The 17,410-nt window shown below is 43.6% G+C and overlaps 1 protein-coding gene across 1 annotated transcript in view; it reads right to left on the bottom strand.

The window, feature by feature from the left end:
* The window catches only part of OXSR1 (oxidative stress responsive kinase 1), an 86,788-nt gene that overhangs the window by 31,404 nt on the left and 37,974 nt on the right, over positions 1-17,410 (bottom strand). Inside the window, exons 4-5 of the mRNA XM_019616226.1 lie at positions 14,373-14,514; positions 1,239-1,294 (exon numbers count right to left, since the gene is read on the bottom strand). Of these exons, the coding sequence (XP_019471771.1) occupies positions 1,239-1,294; positions 14,373-14,514 (198 nt within the window). The remainder of the gene's footprint in view (positions 1-1,238; positions 1,295-14,372; positions 14,515-17,410) is intronic.

Here is a 17,410-nt window from a genome sequence, read left to right as displayed (position 1 = left end):
TCACCACCAGCAGACCAGGCTGGCCCAGAGCCACATCCAGCCTGGCTTTGAATGCCTGCAGGGATGGGACATCCACAGCCTCCTTGGGCAACCTGTTCCAGTGTGTCACCACTCTCTGTGTGAAAAACCTCCTCCTAATATCTAACCTAAACCTCCCATCTCAGCTTAAAACCATTCTCCTTTGTCCTATCACGATCCACCCTTGTAAATAGTTGTGCCCCCTCCTGTTTATATGCTCCCTTTGAATATTGGAAGGCCACAATCTTGCAGTGCTGCTTTCGCAGGATGTGCAGAAATGATTTCATCATGTAAGCGTTGCACATATAAGTCCAGGGGAATATCTGCAAGTCACAAGCCAAAGAAACACTTCAAAATTCATAAAAGCTAAGAAAGGGATTTTATGAGAGCATTTAAATTGGCCTTAAAACTACCCATCATCTGTAAGTTATCCAGCAGACAAAAATACACCAACAGGCACCTTAATAAAAGCCTTAATAAAAAAGTCAAGCCTTGGCACCCTGTCGAAGAGAAACACAAGTGACTTTATCCTAGGCTGGCAGAAAAGTAGTGCACTGCCCTAATGCTACAGCTATACACAGCCTCTCCCAGAATATAACCTAACATTCTGTACAATTGCAAATCCAAAATGTCACATCTTGGCTCCATCACAGAAAAAATAAAGGTATTTTAGTGTAAAGCATTTTGGTGGCCACACCCTGCCTTCCATCAGCTGCCACGTGGGATTAATTATTTACACTTCATTAGAAATATAACAGCAGGCATCAAGAGCATTGGGAGACTTGAAACAAAAAAACAAAGCAGCTTTGGATTTAGGCAGAAACTACGTATTTTAGGTGCAGTGTCTTTCTTTAACAGTGCTATTCTCTCCTACAGAAGGAAAGCAGCTTGTGACAGCAGTGAGCACAGACATCTCCAGACACATCTGTATTAGCTAAAGCAACCACCAAGAATTATTATCTCATTATACCAAGAATTTTTATCTCATCTGTTGATTCCAAGGGATCAAAAGATTTACGCTGATGTTCATTATTACAAAAAATAGTATTTTAAGATATCAAAACGTAACTGATTTTTTTTTCTTTTTAATTTTTAGAAAAATAAGTCTTCTTCTTGAAGCTACCATTTCTATGCTGGTTTGTTTTCCTTGCCTATTAAAGAGTCTCTCCAGACACACAGTTATACCCAGAGCTTACTCAAAGCTGCTAGGAAAAAGTTACCTGCGATTTGCACTGAGCCATCTTCTCCAAGAAGAATGTTTCCTGCTTTCACATCCCTGCAGAAAGACAAAGCAACAGTGAGTGGAACTCATTAAAACTTCCCTTCAACCAATTAAAAGTTTGTTACTTTACATTCTGTTGCATCAGAACTTCTTGCTCCTAATCATGCAGAAACAACAGGGATTTAACACCGCCCGTAACTTCAGTAGAAAGAGGTATGTAGACTATAGCTTGCAGCATTTTGAGTGCTATGGATACAAAGAAATTGAATAATTTAACTGAAAAATACCCCTCAGCCCCATGCCTTGCTGCATCCAGCCCCGGTTCACCTGGTTGCCTAAGAAGCTCAGTATACTGGTGGAAATCCAGTCAGAAGAAAAATGTTGTTTGCTGCTGGCTCAAGAAGCTGAGCCACAGTCTGCAGGGCAGGGAGAGCAGATGTGGCACAGCAGCAAGGTGACAAAGGGAAAGCAGAGCTGCTCAGCTCTGCCAGGCAACCCCTGCAATTATGCAGAACTTTTGTTCCACACAAAGTCAAGGGGCACTCAGCACATACTATGAAAGTTCTCGTATTACCCTTTTTTTCTTCATTCGTTTCCATTCCATTCACAGCAGCATTTCTTGAACCTTTCACTCCAAACACGCTTGGAAGTTCTATAGCCTATTTCCCCAGGCTGCTCTCCATGTCACAAAAGAAGTACCTGCACACTTGACAGCTGCACAGCTGTTAACCACGCTTTGGCTATAACAGCATGCAGACCCAAGCACTGCATCAAGAAGGGCTGCAAGCAAAGTGCCTGCAGGGCAATGCACACAGCAATGAAGTAGTGTTGCAAGGCGTACCTCATGTAATGGCAGCCAACTGCAGGGAAGAGAACGGATTCAACAGAAAGAACAGATTCTCCCTCCAGACACCTCTGCAAATACCCAACATCCTTTAACAGAAAAAGCCAAAAGCTTTTTTTCTCTCCCCCCTCGTGAGTTGGGAGAGCAAAACTGGTGCAATGGCCTGGCCAAAGCATCCTGCTTGGGCCCTGGAAATCTCCTTCCTGGCTTCTGAAGAGTCTGGGCTGCTGCCAGGATAATTCTGGACACATCTTCTCCAGTACTGCTATGTTCCTCCCAACACCCAGTGTAAGGCATTGGCACAGTAAAGCTGCCCCCCAGCTTCAAGTAGAACAGAAGTGAATGAAAACTTTAAGACAGGGCCAGTAATGATGATTTTACCAGCAAAAAGCAGACAAAGTCTTTAAAGAAGCATTTCAAGTCCTGTCAAACAAACAGCTCTTGCTAGCAGGAACCATCCCAGAGGCCTCATCCATATCTGAAGCACAAGCATAAGAACAAGCACAGGAAATGCTAAACTTGTTTTAATGATCAAGATGCAGATAGAGATGCATGGAAACACTGAATGATATTCAAAATTAGCCTCAAGAAGCTCATTTAATATCAAAATGGGATTTCAAGCACTAAGAAGATGCGACAGCGGTACTGGAATAACCACAGAAACAGAATTGCTGCTGGCCAGCTCCAGCCCTGCTCATTTCATGCTGGCCAAACACACGAGTGTGCTTTAAGGGGAAAGCCAGCTTTCCTGCCAAGGAGCATTACTCTTCTAAGAGTTGCAGCCTTCATAGACAAGCAGGCATCAGCACTGCAGCACTTAGGGAACTGTTAAGCACACGGAAGTATCTGGAGGGCTTAAATACAACATTAAAGACGCAGCTACACCATCCCTTGTAGCATCCATTGGCCAAATTCAATATAATCTTTGGAGAGTTTATTTCCATTTAATTGAGAGTTACCAACATGACTATCCTCTATACTCCCACAAAGCCATCACAGACTGTAACAGGAAATGGAAAAGATCTCTGCCAGTATCTACAAAAGATGCCTCTGGGACACACAGAAACACAGAACTGAGTTGGAAGGGACCCTTAAAGGCCATCTGGTCCAACTCCCCTGCAATGAACAGAGACACCCACAGCTCCATCAAGTGCTCAGAGGCCCATCCTCTGGCCTTGGGTGTCTCCAGGGATCGGGCTCCCACCACCTCTCTGGGCAACCTGTGCCAGTGCTTTGCTACCCTTGTCATAGAAAACTTTTTCCTACTGCAAGCCAGACAGGTCTGCAGGGTAAGGAGCAGTGAATTCAGATTGAATCCAGTCAAAAGCAAAGCCAGGGCACTCTGGCCCCTTACCTCTCTCATGTGCAGAGGCCTGTTTTCTAACTTCAGATTAGATCAATTAAAATTTACATATTTCTTCATTGGAAACAGAAGTCAGTAAATATGCTGCTTATGAGCTGATTCAAGAAATTAAAACAAGTTGTTGCTATAAGAAGTCTGTCAGCCACTGCCAAACATCCAAGTCATACTGAAGAATGAAACCACAGCTTGATGTGGCTTTTCTTCCAGGTGACCAGCCTCTATGAAGGCAGTTGCTTACCCCAGAGTACCAAATCAGAGTGCTGACACTGATTCAGCTTTGAGTCACTGAACCACTGGAACACCTCCCAGCTTTGCCATTCCTCATCCCACTATGAGGGCACCACGCTGCCTACAGCAGCAGGGAGCACAGTGGGCAGCATCACTGCTGGATCAACATGGATTCCCCATCTTTAGCTTCTCCTGGGGTCATAAGCAGCATCTACAAATTCAGCACTTAAAAACCATCCTTAAGACTAACGACATTTAAAAGCAGTGAGGCAGGGGGAGGGGGAATGGTAGTTTCCTGTGTTTATTCTCTTTTTATATACTGATAGACCCAACGAGGTGAATGGCAAGAAGTTTGTTACTCCAGGATATAGCTATTGCCAAGTGTAACAATTTGAAGGTACTCCTATTAACGAGGTAATGTCCATATCCTGGGCTGATACAGTCAGAATAAATGGTCTGCCTCTAATGTAATTACAATATTGAAAACAGGAAGTAGCTTTGGGCTGTAGCATAAGCAGTAATTATATCACATTTTAAATGAAGTTACAGAAGGCTGGAGTAAAAGCTTTCTTGCCAGTAGCTTAACAAATGCCACCATTGGCCTGGGCATTCCTACTTCACTGCTCTGTCCTAAAGCTTCCAAGATCCTTTCTCCAAAAATAAAGGTTCTGTTTTTATTTATCTTGCACTTCACACCAGATGTGGAAGAGGGGTTTGGACTTCCTCCAGTGCAAATCTGGATTCCCCACACCTCAGCAGGGCAGAAATGCCTCATTTGCATCTTGAACTGGTTTAGCTTCCCAGGGCTACCCAGTGCTGTGGTACCAATTGCATCACACTCATGCCTTCACGTTAGGGCTGGTCCATAGGCATTAGATGCTAGAGAAATAAAATTGATCCCTGATCCACCAAAATTAGAGTCAAGCATCCAGATTTAGGAGGCTTGAGAGCATAGGAAGGTAAATGCAGTGTTTCCATGTACCCTCCCATTTCATTTTTTAACAGACAGGGAAAAGTGACACCATGAACAGTACCTTAATGGGATTGTTCTCTCTATGAAAAGCCTAACCAAGTCCTCAAAATCCTGTTTAGTGATCAGGTCTGCCTTCAGCCCTTGGCACTGTCACAGCGTTGTCACTGCAAAGACAACACTAAGGATGTATCAAGACCCACTGCTCCATCAGGGGTGTGATATTACCAATTACCAGCTGTAGGGATACAGTCCTGGCACAAGTAATAAAACTTAAAAGAACTCTGGAATGCCCAGAGCAATGGTGGCATTTGTTAAGCTACCGGCAAGAAAGCTTTTACTCCAGCCTTCTGTAAATTCATTTAAAATGTGATTTAGCATTTGCAAAAAAAAAAAAGGAACGAAGCATGTTAAGTCAATACTTTCTGAAGTATCACTACTTTTTAAAGCCTCAAAATCGTTTGGAATTTGAAAAGAATTCGCTCAGCTTGTGCTCAAAAGTCTACACCAGGAGCAACAACTAGGACATCAATTTATGGCCACTGAAATGGCAATGTCAGCAAAAGACTTGTGCAGCTAGCATCTAGGGAAAAAGAAGAGAAGCCCTGTTTATTGTGCCTTCTCTTCTCATCATCTGCTTGTATGTGCCTTTAGGATGCGTTGTTGGCTGTCAGCACAGCCATGAGTCGTCTGCCATTAGATGCAATTTACATCAGCTCTAACCACACACTTCCATGGACTGAACCCTACAGTGCATAATTTGGCATGATAAAGGAGGGGCTGGTCCTGCCAAGTTATATTTACTTATTTATTTTTTAAAGGTACAAGAATTACTATTTTCCGTTAATAGTCATGAATAGCTCAATATTGGTTATGAATGCTACCAACTGCTGTAGTCAACATTATTCTGAGTAATTTGCAAAACACTTTCAGGACAATCTCTCTACTTACAGTTAAATGCGAATCAATTTGTAGCATTATGCACCAAATGAGGGCCATTCTCTCCATGATCAAGCATTATTCACTCTTCAGTAATTTGCTGTTACCTGTGTTCCCTTTTTTCCCTTATGAGCCAGGATATAAACAGTCAGTTATAGAAACAGCATTAGCATTTGAGACAGTGCTGCAACATGGAAACTGGGCTTGGAGTGTGCGAGCACACAGCAGTATTTTTGTGCCCCCAACACATGAGATGACATTTGAGAGCACGGTATTAGGAGTGCTGTAAGGCAGCACGCTCCCATTCTCGCTCAGAAAAGCCACGTGTACCCATTTTCATGCCAAAGGGGTGAGCCTTATGTACTGAACTTCTGAGTGAGACACAATTACTGACAGCCACAGCGCTGTACCCAACCCTGCAGAACTGGACGCAGAAGATATCTGACAGAGCTCTTCCAACAGCAGAGCAGCTTCCATGTTCCTCCCTTCAGCCTCCCCACTGATGCTCTATTTGTTCCTGCTTACCCACAGGCATCCCAGCAAGCTCTTGTGGCCATTGGCAAGTGGGGCACACACCAGCAGCCAGGCTGCTACAGAACACAGCAGGGATCAGCCTGACAATGTGTGGCATTGCTTGGGATTGGGGAAGTGCAGTCGCTGCTCCTTTTCACTTCTCTGAACGGTGGGGAAAAAGCAGAGCCTAAAAACAGGAGCAAAACACTGGCTACACAGGGAAACTCATTATTTACTCTGAGTCTCATGCACATTAGCAGGATTTTTAAAGCCTTACAAGTGCATTGATAAGAATGTTCTGGGCTTTTTCTAACCAACTTTAATGGCTGGACGTAATGCAGTCCTAGTCATAGTGACAAGACAAATTAATCTCCTGTAGTGCTTTCCTTTAAGACAGCATAAAATACCCTTCAAAGGATCCATGATGCACTCGGTACACTTCCTCCTTATTTTCTTCTCCAATGCTGCTGTAAGTCCGAAGTTTAGGGTCCAAGAAACCATGACTCAGAAGTCTGATTCACTCCAGGTTAAGTCACTATGTCAGCTCAGACAAAGGGGAGCACACAAAGCACGCTGCTGGAGATGTTACCAAAATTCCTGCTGTCATCTCAGCTAGCTGAATAGCTCCGAGGGATGGCAAGATGCTGAGGCAGTACAGAGAGCTGAGCTAACTCATGCAAGTCTGACCAAGTGAGACAGTGCGAGGTGAAGAGTGCCACATCACTCACTGCCTTACTGTGTCAGACATTCACTGTTATCACAGTGTAAGCAACTTTCCTTTATCTCAGCAAATTCTGCCCAGCTTACGCTTCTTGCTCTTCTGCCAACTTCGTTCTTTGATGGTTTTCCTTCTTGTCCCACATGTTTATGAGACTTACAATGGTTGAAACGAGGTGTGGTTCTTGCATGCTTCAGTCTTTACTTTCCATTGCCACACCTGAAGCCCAGCACCAGCACTCAAGTAAGCTTAACTGCAGCAGTTGGGATGGAACTAGATGATCTTTGAGGTCCCTCCCAGCCCAAGTCATTCTATGATCCTATGATTAGAGCTCCAGCTAGGCCTAGCCCTACCACCATGCATCGTGATGGTCGAAGGATGCAAACCTCAGAGCCCTGCTTCCTCCTCCTGTACACAAGAGGTTTAACAAGCTCTCTCGATCCACAGCACTGCTTACAGCAGTGTAATACAAGCATGAGCATGCACTCATCAGCTTATGACAAGGAGGATCAGCCAAGCAGCAAGGACTGCTGACAGGTCTCAGCCTGTCAGCTGTCCGTGGAAGAGAAGTTACATCTCCAGCATCACACATCACTCCGTAAAGCTTCCCTTCTTCAGCCAGAAATTGTACTTTTTCCCCTCAGTTCCCCAATAGGAATGGATCCTCCCCTGCAGGCTCTAAAACTAAGTTCTCATTTCACTGTACAGCAGCTGTAATTGGTCTGGGGTTTTCTTCCATGAATTCATCTAGTCAGCCCTTCCATTTCCTGATCCTACTTCCTCTGTAAGGACTGCAACAGGGATGAGGCATAAAGCTCCTTAAACAGCTGCTGCATGAAAACCAACATTTTCTGCAGAGTCACAAGGTCTGCCTCCTTCCCCTGAAGGCCTGGATATTTTTGGGAGGCCTTGTCTTAGCCATTGGTAACAGAAAACAACACCCAATTATAACTTGGCCTTATTTGAACATTTCTTGCCCAATCATTCGACGTGCAGGTAGGCAGACACTTCCTGTGGCAACACCAATGAGACACATGTGTTCTAAACCACGTTCCTAGTGTGCACAGAAACAGGAACTTCCCCAAAACCGCTGCTCACATAGTCAAAGACTGAAGAAAGCCAATGATTCATACATCTCAGGCTTTTACCACATCGTGACAGAGATGCAAGTTCCTTCCAGGAAACGCAATCACCTTGGATCAAATGAAACCCAAGATTTTGATACAACACAGCTTAAATAGGTCTCTGTTCCCACGAGGCAATGGGCAGCCCTGCTCTGGGGAGGCAGCTGTGTATCTGCATACACACATGGCCCAAGCACCATCCATATCTCCAAAGCCACCCACAGCTCGTGCTCAGTGTTTGCACTGTGATGCAGAAAGGAGACATCTGAGAGAGCCGGGGCTGCTGAGCCACTCACTGGTTTGACTTTCTTCTCCTTAACTTGGAATAAGTTGGTTTTAAGTCAAGCCAGCATGACAAGAGGAAAGCTCGCCCTATTTTATCCAGCTGTTTGTATAAAATGGAGAAAGCAGTTATAAAATTGGGTTAGTTTATATTAAAAGATATCTTTACAATGGAAACAGTCCACTTGGCACCGCCAGTCCAACTTGGTGATGCTTTCCACGCTTCCACAAAGTGATGGATTTCTCTATAGCAATTCCCTGTCTGTTGTCCTAAATGCGTGTGGACTTTGTCTCAGTTTTATTTGAAAGTGTTCTGTTTTACTTTGTAAAGCCTTCCAAGAACTCTGCAAGACAGGATATAATTTGATTTAGTTAACGTGCAGAAATAATTTCTGATGCAGCCTCATCAAATTTTAAAGCATGCTTAATGTTACCATACAAATTCAGTAAATGACTTATTTCTCATGTTTTAGCATAAGGCATGAATGAAAACTCTGCAGTAATCTGAATAAGTGCTTAAGGCATCTCCACATGCACTGGTTTCAGGATCTGTGAAGGCCACAAGTTGCCATATTGCAGCAGGGGATGGTGGTCACAGCCACCTTCTTGAAGCGGGTTACTTACTTGATGCATCACTGCAGGAAGGATGAACACCAGCAACTTCATTAACATACTGCTGGGGAGATGTTACAAGAGCCTATTTCAGGAATCCTGCTCCTAGTAACCTACACTGGTAACAGCAGTGACCTGAGACATCACAAACAAGGATGCTGGAGTAAATGTGTATGGCTAAGTCAGACTGTGATATTCTCTCCTAAGAATGCTGCTGAGACAGAATGAGGATTGTTATCCTGCCAACACATCCAACCCAAATATTCCTGACCACTCAGGAACTGCAGGACACCATGGTAGCAAGCAATGTGGGCATGGATCACTGATAGGGAACCACAGAATATGGTTGGAAAGGATCCACAAGGATCACTGCATCCAACTCTCAAACTCTCTTCACATAACTTACCTTCACATAATAAAGGGGACCAAAAAAAAACCCAAAACAGCAATGCAACACATACTTCCATGCTTTCATCAGCAATGATACTTACCTAAGGAATTTTAATCGCCAGTTTTTAGGTTTTGGAGCTGCTGGTTTTCCTAGAAATAGATAACAGCAATCTCCACAGGAGCTGCTGATTCTGGGTGTCCGCAGATTTGAGATTTCTATCTGGTTCATGTTTTCTTTTTGAACCACAGGGTCACCTTTTTTACCTACTTTAAAAAAAAAAAAAAAGGATTTCTCACTGCCACAGACTGTCCAGAAAAACCATAGATGCCCAACCCTGGAGGTGCTCACAGTCAGGCTGGATGGAGCCCTGGGCAGCCTGACCTGGTGGGGGCAGCCCTGCCCACAGCAGAGGGTTGGAACTGGATGGGCTTTAAGTCCTGTCCAATATAAGCCATTCTATAGTTCCATGAATACTGCAGTAGAAGAAGCTGGTTTGCCAACCAACCACAATATGGCCCAGCCCAATAACAGTGCACACAGAGAGGAGACTCAGTGTTCTCTGTGCTCTCAATATCACCCAGCAAGGTTTTTCTACGTGGGGACAAAAATCTCTGGGTGTAAAGCAGAGCAGCATCTTCTCTGCCTGCCCACACCAATGTGTGTGAAAGCACACGAATAACACCACCATTGCTCAGAATACTCAAAGGTTTATAAGTTAAGGCTGTGAAATCTTCATTAACAGATGCCTCTAAAGGGTGTTTCTATACACCCTTTATTTTAAGGAATGAAAGACCTAGGCACACTCCCCTAAGTATAAAATCATCAGAAAGCACCAGTTTGGAGTTAAAATCTTCACCTCCCACCCTGGCCCGGAGGGGTGTTTGCCCAGCACTTCTCCATACCCAGGGACACAATGTTTTTCCCATACTTTGGTGCCAACTTTCTGTATCAGGATACAGTCTACCAGGCTCTGTGACTTGGGGCAATCCACTTCCCATGGCTGAGCAGTCCAATTACTCATGTACCAACTTACAAAATCCAACTGGCAATTAGAGGTGAATGGCTCCACGTCATCACGCCTCGCTCCTTCCCTACAAAATTCCACTTTGAAAATGTGCTCCCTAAAACAAGATTAAAGCCCTAGCTGGAAAGTGGCCATGAAGTTTTCCTACAGCACCGCTACAGAAACAAAGAACTACAGTATTTCAGTTGGCAAAATGCTAAGAGACATACTGAGATCCAGTTTTACCACAGTACCTGCCAGCCCAGATATCAATGCATTAATCAGCCACATGAAAATTAAACTTGAATCCTGTAGGACAGTTGAGGTCTGCCAAAACACATCCATCAGCTCCTTCATTTTATATTCAACTCAATACCAGAAGAGCATTACTGCAAAACCACACAGACAAACACATGTTGGTGATATATATGGGTATAAACTTACATGCACTTTTTGCAGAAATTGTTAATACAGTTAGAAGCAAACAGTGAAGTTGTGTTGGAGCACAAGCTGATCTAACCTCGTGTATCAAATGTGCTGCTGCACCTCACTTCCAGCCTACAAGTAGAGCACTAAGCAAGTTTATAGCTGGATCACTGCCATGACAGTACTTCAAGTGTGTGCAACCCCAAAGCACTGCCTATGCTTTTTTGTTTTTACAGAAGGACAAGCAAGTATCATATTCATTGTGCTGCAACAAGAGACTCTAACTATATGCAATCGCTCCAGCAATGTATCATTTCACCTGGATTAACTGAAATATTCAGTTACACAACAGCTAATCACAAACAGAAAATAAGCTCAGAGAAAAATAGGGAGAAAGGCAGAGAGCCCTCGTAATAGTTAATCAGCATGATACAGCTGCCAGATTGCCATAAAGAGTACCACTTGAAAATGCTTGGAGCTTCCCTCCAAAAAAACAAAACAAAAGCTCATGGGTTGCTTTTGCTTTATTCCCAGGTCCTTCAAACTGCTGGATAACTGCTAATTCCCAGATCCAGTGTGGAACTGCAGCCCAAACAGAGAGAGGTTCATCATACCCCATGTGTCGCCCTGCTGCAATCATCCGGGCGAGATCAGCCTGAGTGCAGCACAGCACACTGCTCTTGGTCCACTTCCATAAAAGCAGCTGAGCAGGATCCTGCAGGACAGCTCCACAGAAAAGGTTCCAAGTCCATTCTCCCTCAGCAGGAGACTGAGCACTGGGATTTCAGAGTGCTGCTGGGATCACCAGGTGACACAGCAAACCACAGCGGTGACCACAGCAGCTGGCACAAGGACACGGCAACTCAGGCAGAGCTGCCAGCCCTGAGATAGGGGAGACAGTGCTGGTTTTGGAGGATGATGGGAATTATCTGCAACTGTTAACTGCTTCAAGAAGACAAAAACCTATTCTGCTTCCTCCTCTGTTCTTTCCATAAGGCCTCAGCTGCTGTTCAACCCTTGCAAAAGATATAACTTTGGACAATGTGGGAAACCAAAGCATTTGCTGCTGAACAATGGCATCTATTCAAGCCTCAGCCTAGCTCTGCTTGTTAATTAGCAAAGTAAACAAAGAAAAATAGAATTTAAGCCTTCTCTAGATATTTGCCTTTCTGATCTCCTCTAGAGAATGCTGTCAAACCACTCTCCTGTCCCCTTGCTCCCTTGTGAAGCCAGCTCCCCAAACCTTAATTGGAAGCGGCATGAAGTTCAAGACAAGCTTATACACAGTAAGATTCAGCAGCAGCAGAATTACATTAAGGCGGTTTTCCACTTGTTAACTTAATTTACCCATTTAACATGATACATAATTTAGAAGCACTGAACTCCACCATCAGATATACGTTTGCTCTGCTCTGATTACTTACAGCAGTAACAAGCTGTTCCCACTTCAGGTCAACAGTTGGGTCCACACATTTATCCTTAGGGCTTTGTCAATACCTGCTTGTCCAAGTGCAGGTGTGCTAATTGTATTTCCCCCCCCTCCCCCACTCAGACCTTGTCCCTAATTTAATGAATTTGTCATTTTCACCAAGGTATGACACACTAAATAATAGCTCAGTTGCATTTGTAACCAACTGAGCTCCATGCTTTGCTGGATTGCTGCTTGCCTTGGGTTTGTTGTTCAATACCTAAGGTCAGACTTTCAGTTCTGACCCTTCACAGCTGACTGTGTTCTGGTCTGAGGTTCTGCCCTTCATCACAGACACCATGCTCAGCAGCTCAGCCATCACCTGATGCTGCTTCCTCTAGAGCCAGATGCTTTAAGCTGGCCCAGGGGACCAAAGTTTAGTTATTTTAAACACTTCCTCTCAAAGCATCTTTGGCAAGACTTCCATCTGCATTCCCATCAGGCATGGCCACTGCTATGACCCCTTGTGTAAAGCAAAATGTGAAAACCATACAGACATTCACGTGTAGTGCAGATGGGACCTTTCCTCATACAACTTTAAGCTGTGTTTATCCCACACATCTGGATGAAATGCAAGCCAGTATGATGAACTCCATTAAGGAAGCACGTCTCTTCCCTCACAGGCATGTAAAGCTTGCTCCCAGCCACTAGTTACAAACCCATGCATTGCTTCACAGGTAGGAAACCTACACACAACTTCCCTTCCATACCTTAGCTTACCACTTCTCCTGGTTTCTCAGCATAGTGAGGTTTCCCAGATCACTCTGTGCCCCAAAGCATGAATCCAAACACTTCACTGTTGGAGCTGCCCCAGTACACGTATCCACGTAGCTAACGCTCCCCACCACGACTACTAGTTCTGCTGTTCCACTACAGCATGGCACATGGAGAAACATCTCTTTGTAAGAAATCCCTACCTGACATCTTCAGAAAAAAAAAATGAAATTTAACACACTACATTTAAATTTAATTGGACAAGACCAAAAAATCAACTGGAAGTCACAGATGAACATGGTTGGGTCAATTATTTATGGAAAGGGTGCAAAAATACCCTTGCTCAGCAAGTAAGTTGTTCTATTACATTACCTTCCTAGAGCTGCCTGAAGTCATTTCTAAAAATGAAAGTTAAGTGAACAGCTGTGAATCAGAACTGTCTTCAGCAAAAACAACTATTCTTGTTAAATAGGAATTGTAATGGAGACTGGAAACTGAAATTTGAGATTTCTTTCAGGGAAATGAACCATTCCAAAAGTTGCTTCCAACCTTTTGTTTCTTTTTAACCAGAAACAATCCCACAAAGCCACTCAGTTTGATCAAAACTATGAAATGAATGCTTCTTGGATTTTCTAATTAAAACAACATTTTGGTAGAATGAGTTACCTCTTCTCAAGCAGCAAGAGGACAAGCATTGCTGCTGCTGTGCTGGAGCAAGTTTATAATGGCATTGTACCAGAAGACAACCAAGCTCACAGAACTCCCAAAGAAGAGGACGCTGTTCCCAGCAGCAGCGTGTGGCTGGGATGACGTATATTACCCACAAGCCATATGTTCTATTTTCAGTGCATACTTAAGATTGTACATTTATTTATTTTTAAATGACAGAACGTATTGAATCAGCACCCTCTCTTTCTAAACTACAGCACACCTTGAAACACCAGGGGACAGGAAAACCATGCTTTAAAAACACACCCCAAGTGACAGAAGTCCACGTTTCAGTGATCCATCAAACCACATGCGGCCATTATTAACTAACTGGGTTTTGTCCACAGAACAGTTTTTCAGTTCTAATTTTGTTTCCATCTTTTTTAAATGAAAACACCCAAATTTAAATGTCATGATGTTCACCCTGCAGCATCCTGCCTTAAAAAGAACAAAAAACAACCAGGCTTGAAGGACTCCTTATGAAATTGTCCAACATTTCTTATGCAGTACTTATAGTGAGTGATTTGTAGCTCTGCAAGAAATGAGACCAGCTGAAGCTTTTCCAGCTCTAATAATCACTCGTTGTAGCTGGATCTTGACATTTGGAAAAAGGTTTGCTATACAAGAACTTCAGATATCTCAAGGTTTACCCAAGCTTGTCCTGGTCATATTTTCTATAGAAGCAGTTGCCACATAGAAATCTGAACTCTGAGTTTCAGTAAAGCCCCAATCTTTCCTTTCCATTCTCTGTATCCTAAGAGCACATGCAGTCTGGTCAGCCCAGCTCGACTGCACACTTCAGGACAGTGATGAGAAACATGAAAAATACCTGTGGATCTGTCCGTTTTTATGCAGGTAATCCAGCCCCTCCAGCACCTCCTTGAGGATCGTGGCTATACAGGGCTCATCCAGGACACCGGTCTTGTGTTCTCCTTTGGCCACAATGTGCTTTATAATATCCAAAACAGAGCCTAGAGAAAATAGTTCAACACATTAGCTTAAACTAGAAGAGCTGATTTGTATACTTTAGAAACACTCAGTATAGAAGTTTACTGGGAGGAGAAGCAGGAGGATCTGTCAGTGGCTGGAGACTCTCCTGAAGGGAAAGCAGTGGCAGCAATGCAGGCCTTACACCCATGAGACTGATAGAGAAGGAAAATCCTCATGGTGGGTTGTAAATACCCTGTGATCACAAGGAACTGTCATAGTCTTTCAACAAGCCAAAATGTAAAGTGTACATACACACAGGACTCCTGGAAGGGCATTCAGCAGATACTGATTACAGCTGTTTTAGTACTGGAGAAGCAGGAGAGGGAAATGGAAAAAACAGGGGAGCTGCAGCGACTGGCAAGCATAGGACAACAGGCTTAATAAAAATCAGACTCTGTGCTCTAGCAAACTCAATACAGAGGAAATTAAAATTGAATACTGAACAAATGAGGCTGAATTCTGAACATAAATCATTTCTTTACTGCATACAAAACTAGGATAGCTTAGATCCTCCCCTAGAAGCATTAGGCTTCTTTTCTCTCCCAACCATGGTGTGAATTACATCACCTTGTGTGACAAACCACATTTTATGGAGTAAACCATCTCTTTGAATCACACCCAGAAATAAGTGGAACCACTGACCAATAACACTTTTCTTGTGCAAGTTCTGTTTTCACAATCTATTGGATATCATATTGTGTGTGTGTGCATCTGGATTAAAACAGTCTCCTCAGAGCTAGGTTTTAGTGCTCCCTCTGCCCCAGCATGGGATGCCTAAGCTTGTTTTCCCAGTGTGTGCTTTGCAACCCCTTCAGACATTGGTTGACTTGATTTAATCAGCAGATAATTGACTATTAAGTTTTTTACAGATATCAATCAGGACAAAGTGATGTCAACAGCACTGGGAAGTTCTTAAAGAATGACCAAAGCAGGCATGACTGCAAAGCACCAATTCCAGCACTGATAGCCTTGGAAAAGCAAAGCTACCAGGGAAAGAACATCACAACACTAACACAGCTAATTTAGAAAAGCTGAAAAATCATTCTTCCTAGCTTGAAAAGAGGAGAAACCAAACACTTTTGTATTTCACGAGCAGCAAAAAAAAAAAGAAACTTTGTCACATGAATTTGGTTGATGTGGAGATTACAAATTCCACCTGGCAATTATTGAAGCAAACAAAAATATAAAGAAATTCTTTCCCCCCCCATTCAGTCTTAATGTTCAGGCAAGAAAAAAATATCTATCAGCTTTAATTTTTCTTTTTTAATTAACTATCTTATCTATGTCTCCAAGCCCAAAGAGCCACGTGGATAGGCTTTCACTTAGCTTACTTCTGGATTCTCACAGAAGAACAGAAAGATGATACAGATCTGTGCACAACAAGGGTTTGCTTTGCACAATCAGAACTTCATGGGAAACAAGCAGATGGGTGCACGGTGTCCCTTAGTTGTGCTGAGAAATGCTGTGTGCTGAGTTACCCAACAGCTGGCTGCAGCCAGGGGAGCAACGCCCCGCTCTGCCCAGCCACACACTTTCCATCTTTGTCATTGCAGAGGAGCTGGGCATCACTAAGATAACTGCTAAACAGACTGAAAACTAAGCTGGCAAGAAAAAAAAGGCTGTGTTTGGTTAGCAGTGAGCATAAATAATCTATGGGATGGATGAGTGCCAGAGCCAAGGAAAAAGGAGGGGAAGAACACACTCATGAGCAGAGAAAGGAGCTGATAGCCCTTGTATCAGCTGCAAGCAATAAGACCAGCTGCACTCTTCTCCAGAATGGCACCTCCAGTTTCTTCCTCCCCAAAAAACCTTTATTTGGCTCATGGTATTTGCAAAAGACAAGATGTTAGCACACATTAACAAAATAGAAAAAGATCTGTAGAATCATACAGTGACCTGGGTTGAAAAGGACCATTATGACCATCTAGTTTCAACCCTCCTGCTGCATGCAGGGTTCCCAACCAGTAGACCAGGCTGCCCAGGGCCACATCCAGCCTGGATGCAAATGAAAAAGAAAAAAAGTCTAGTTGCATAACATCTCTCCAACATTTCACACAAGAATACTCTTTTTAGACAAGGTAAAGGAAGGCTGAGTACTGCTAAACACAGAGGCCCTTGTCTTCAGTTAGCTTTGTCTTGGGGCTTGATTACCCAGCCATAACTCAGGTTGTTCTGCATGCTGGGCTCCCTGCATGGGAGCAGCATTATCTTCACTGAATGGACCTGTGAAACACCCAAAGTCAGAATACAGACCCCTCCACTGAGATCTCAATCTCACCTTTCAGATTCCTCTGGCTGAGATGCTCTCTTGTGTGGCATGAGGACTCACCCGGGATTCAGCCTGTCACCTATTCATACTAATAAGTATGTGCCTGCAAGCCCTGATATTCCTTATTTTGGACAAGAATTTTTTTTTGACACCTATAGGAAAAGACCAAAAATCCTCCACTTTCACTGTTCAGGTTTTTCCTCTGAAATGTGCCTTTATCTGGAGAACAAATTGCCACTTGTTTAGAAGTCCTGTGAAAATATGCAGTTCTTCACATACTCGTTTTGTCCTCTTTCCACCCACAGCTCTGTTAGCAGACCTCGTTCAGAAGTATTTCCTCTCTCCTGCAGAGAGCCCAGGGAACATGGAGGAGGAAGATAAGGTGCTCGAATTCATTTGGTCAGAAATCCTGTGTCAGCCAAGTTTGAGGTTGTACCCAACCCAATAAAAAGGGGAAAAAATAAAAGACAAGAGGGCATGCACACAACAAGTCTTCTTTGTAAACTGGCAACAGCTGATTCACACTCATGCTGTGCATCTGCTCCCAGTCCAACCTGCCATTTTTAGCACGTTTTCCAAAATCCACTTTCCCAATGAGATGCCCATAG

The sequence above is a fragment of the Meleagris gallopavo genome, chromosome 6, assembly GCF_000146605.3.
Source record: "Meleagris gallopavo isolate NT-WF06-2002-E0010 breed Aviagen turkey brand Nicholas breeding stock chromosome 6, Turkey_5.1, whole genome shotgun sequence".
NCBI lineage: Eukaryota > Metazoa > Chordata > Aves > Galliformes > Phasianidae > Meleagris > Meleagris gallopavo.
This window is presented reverse-complemented; position numbering and strand designations above follow the sequence as displayed.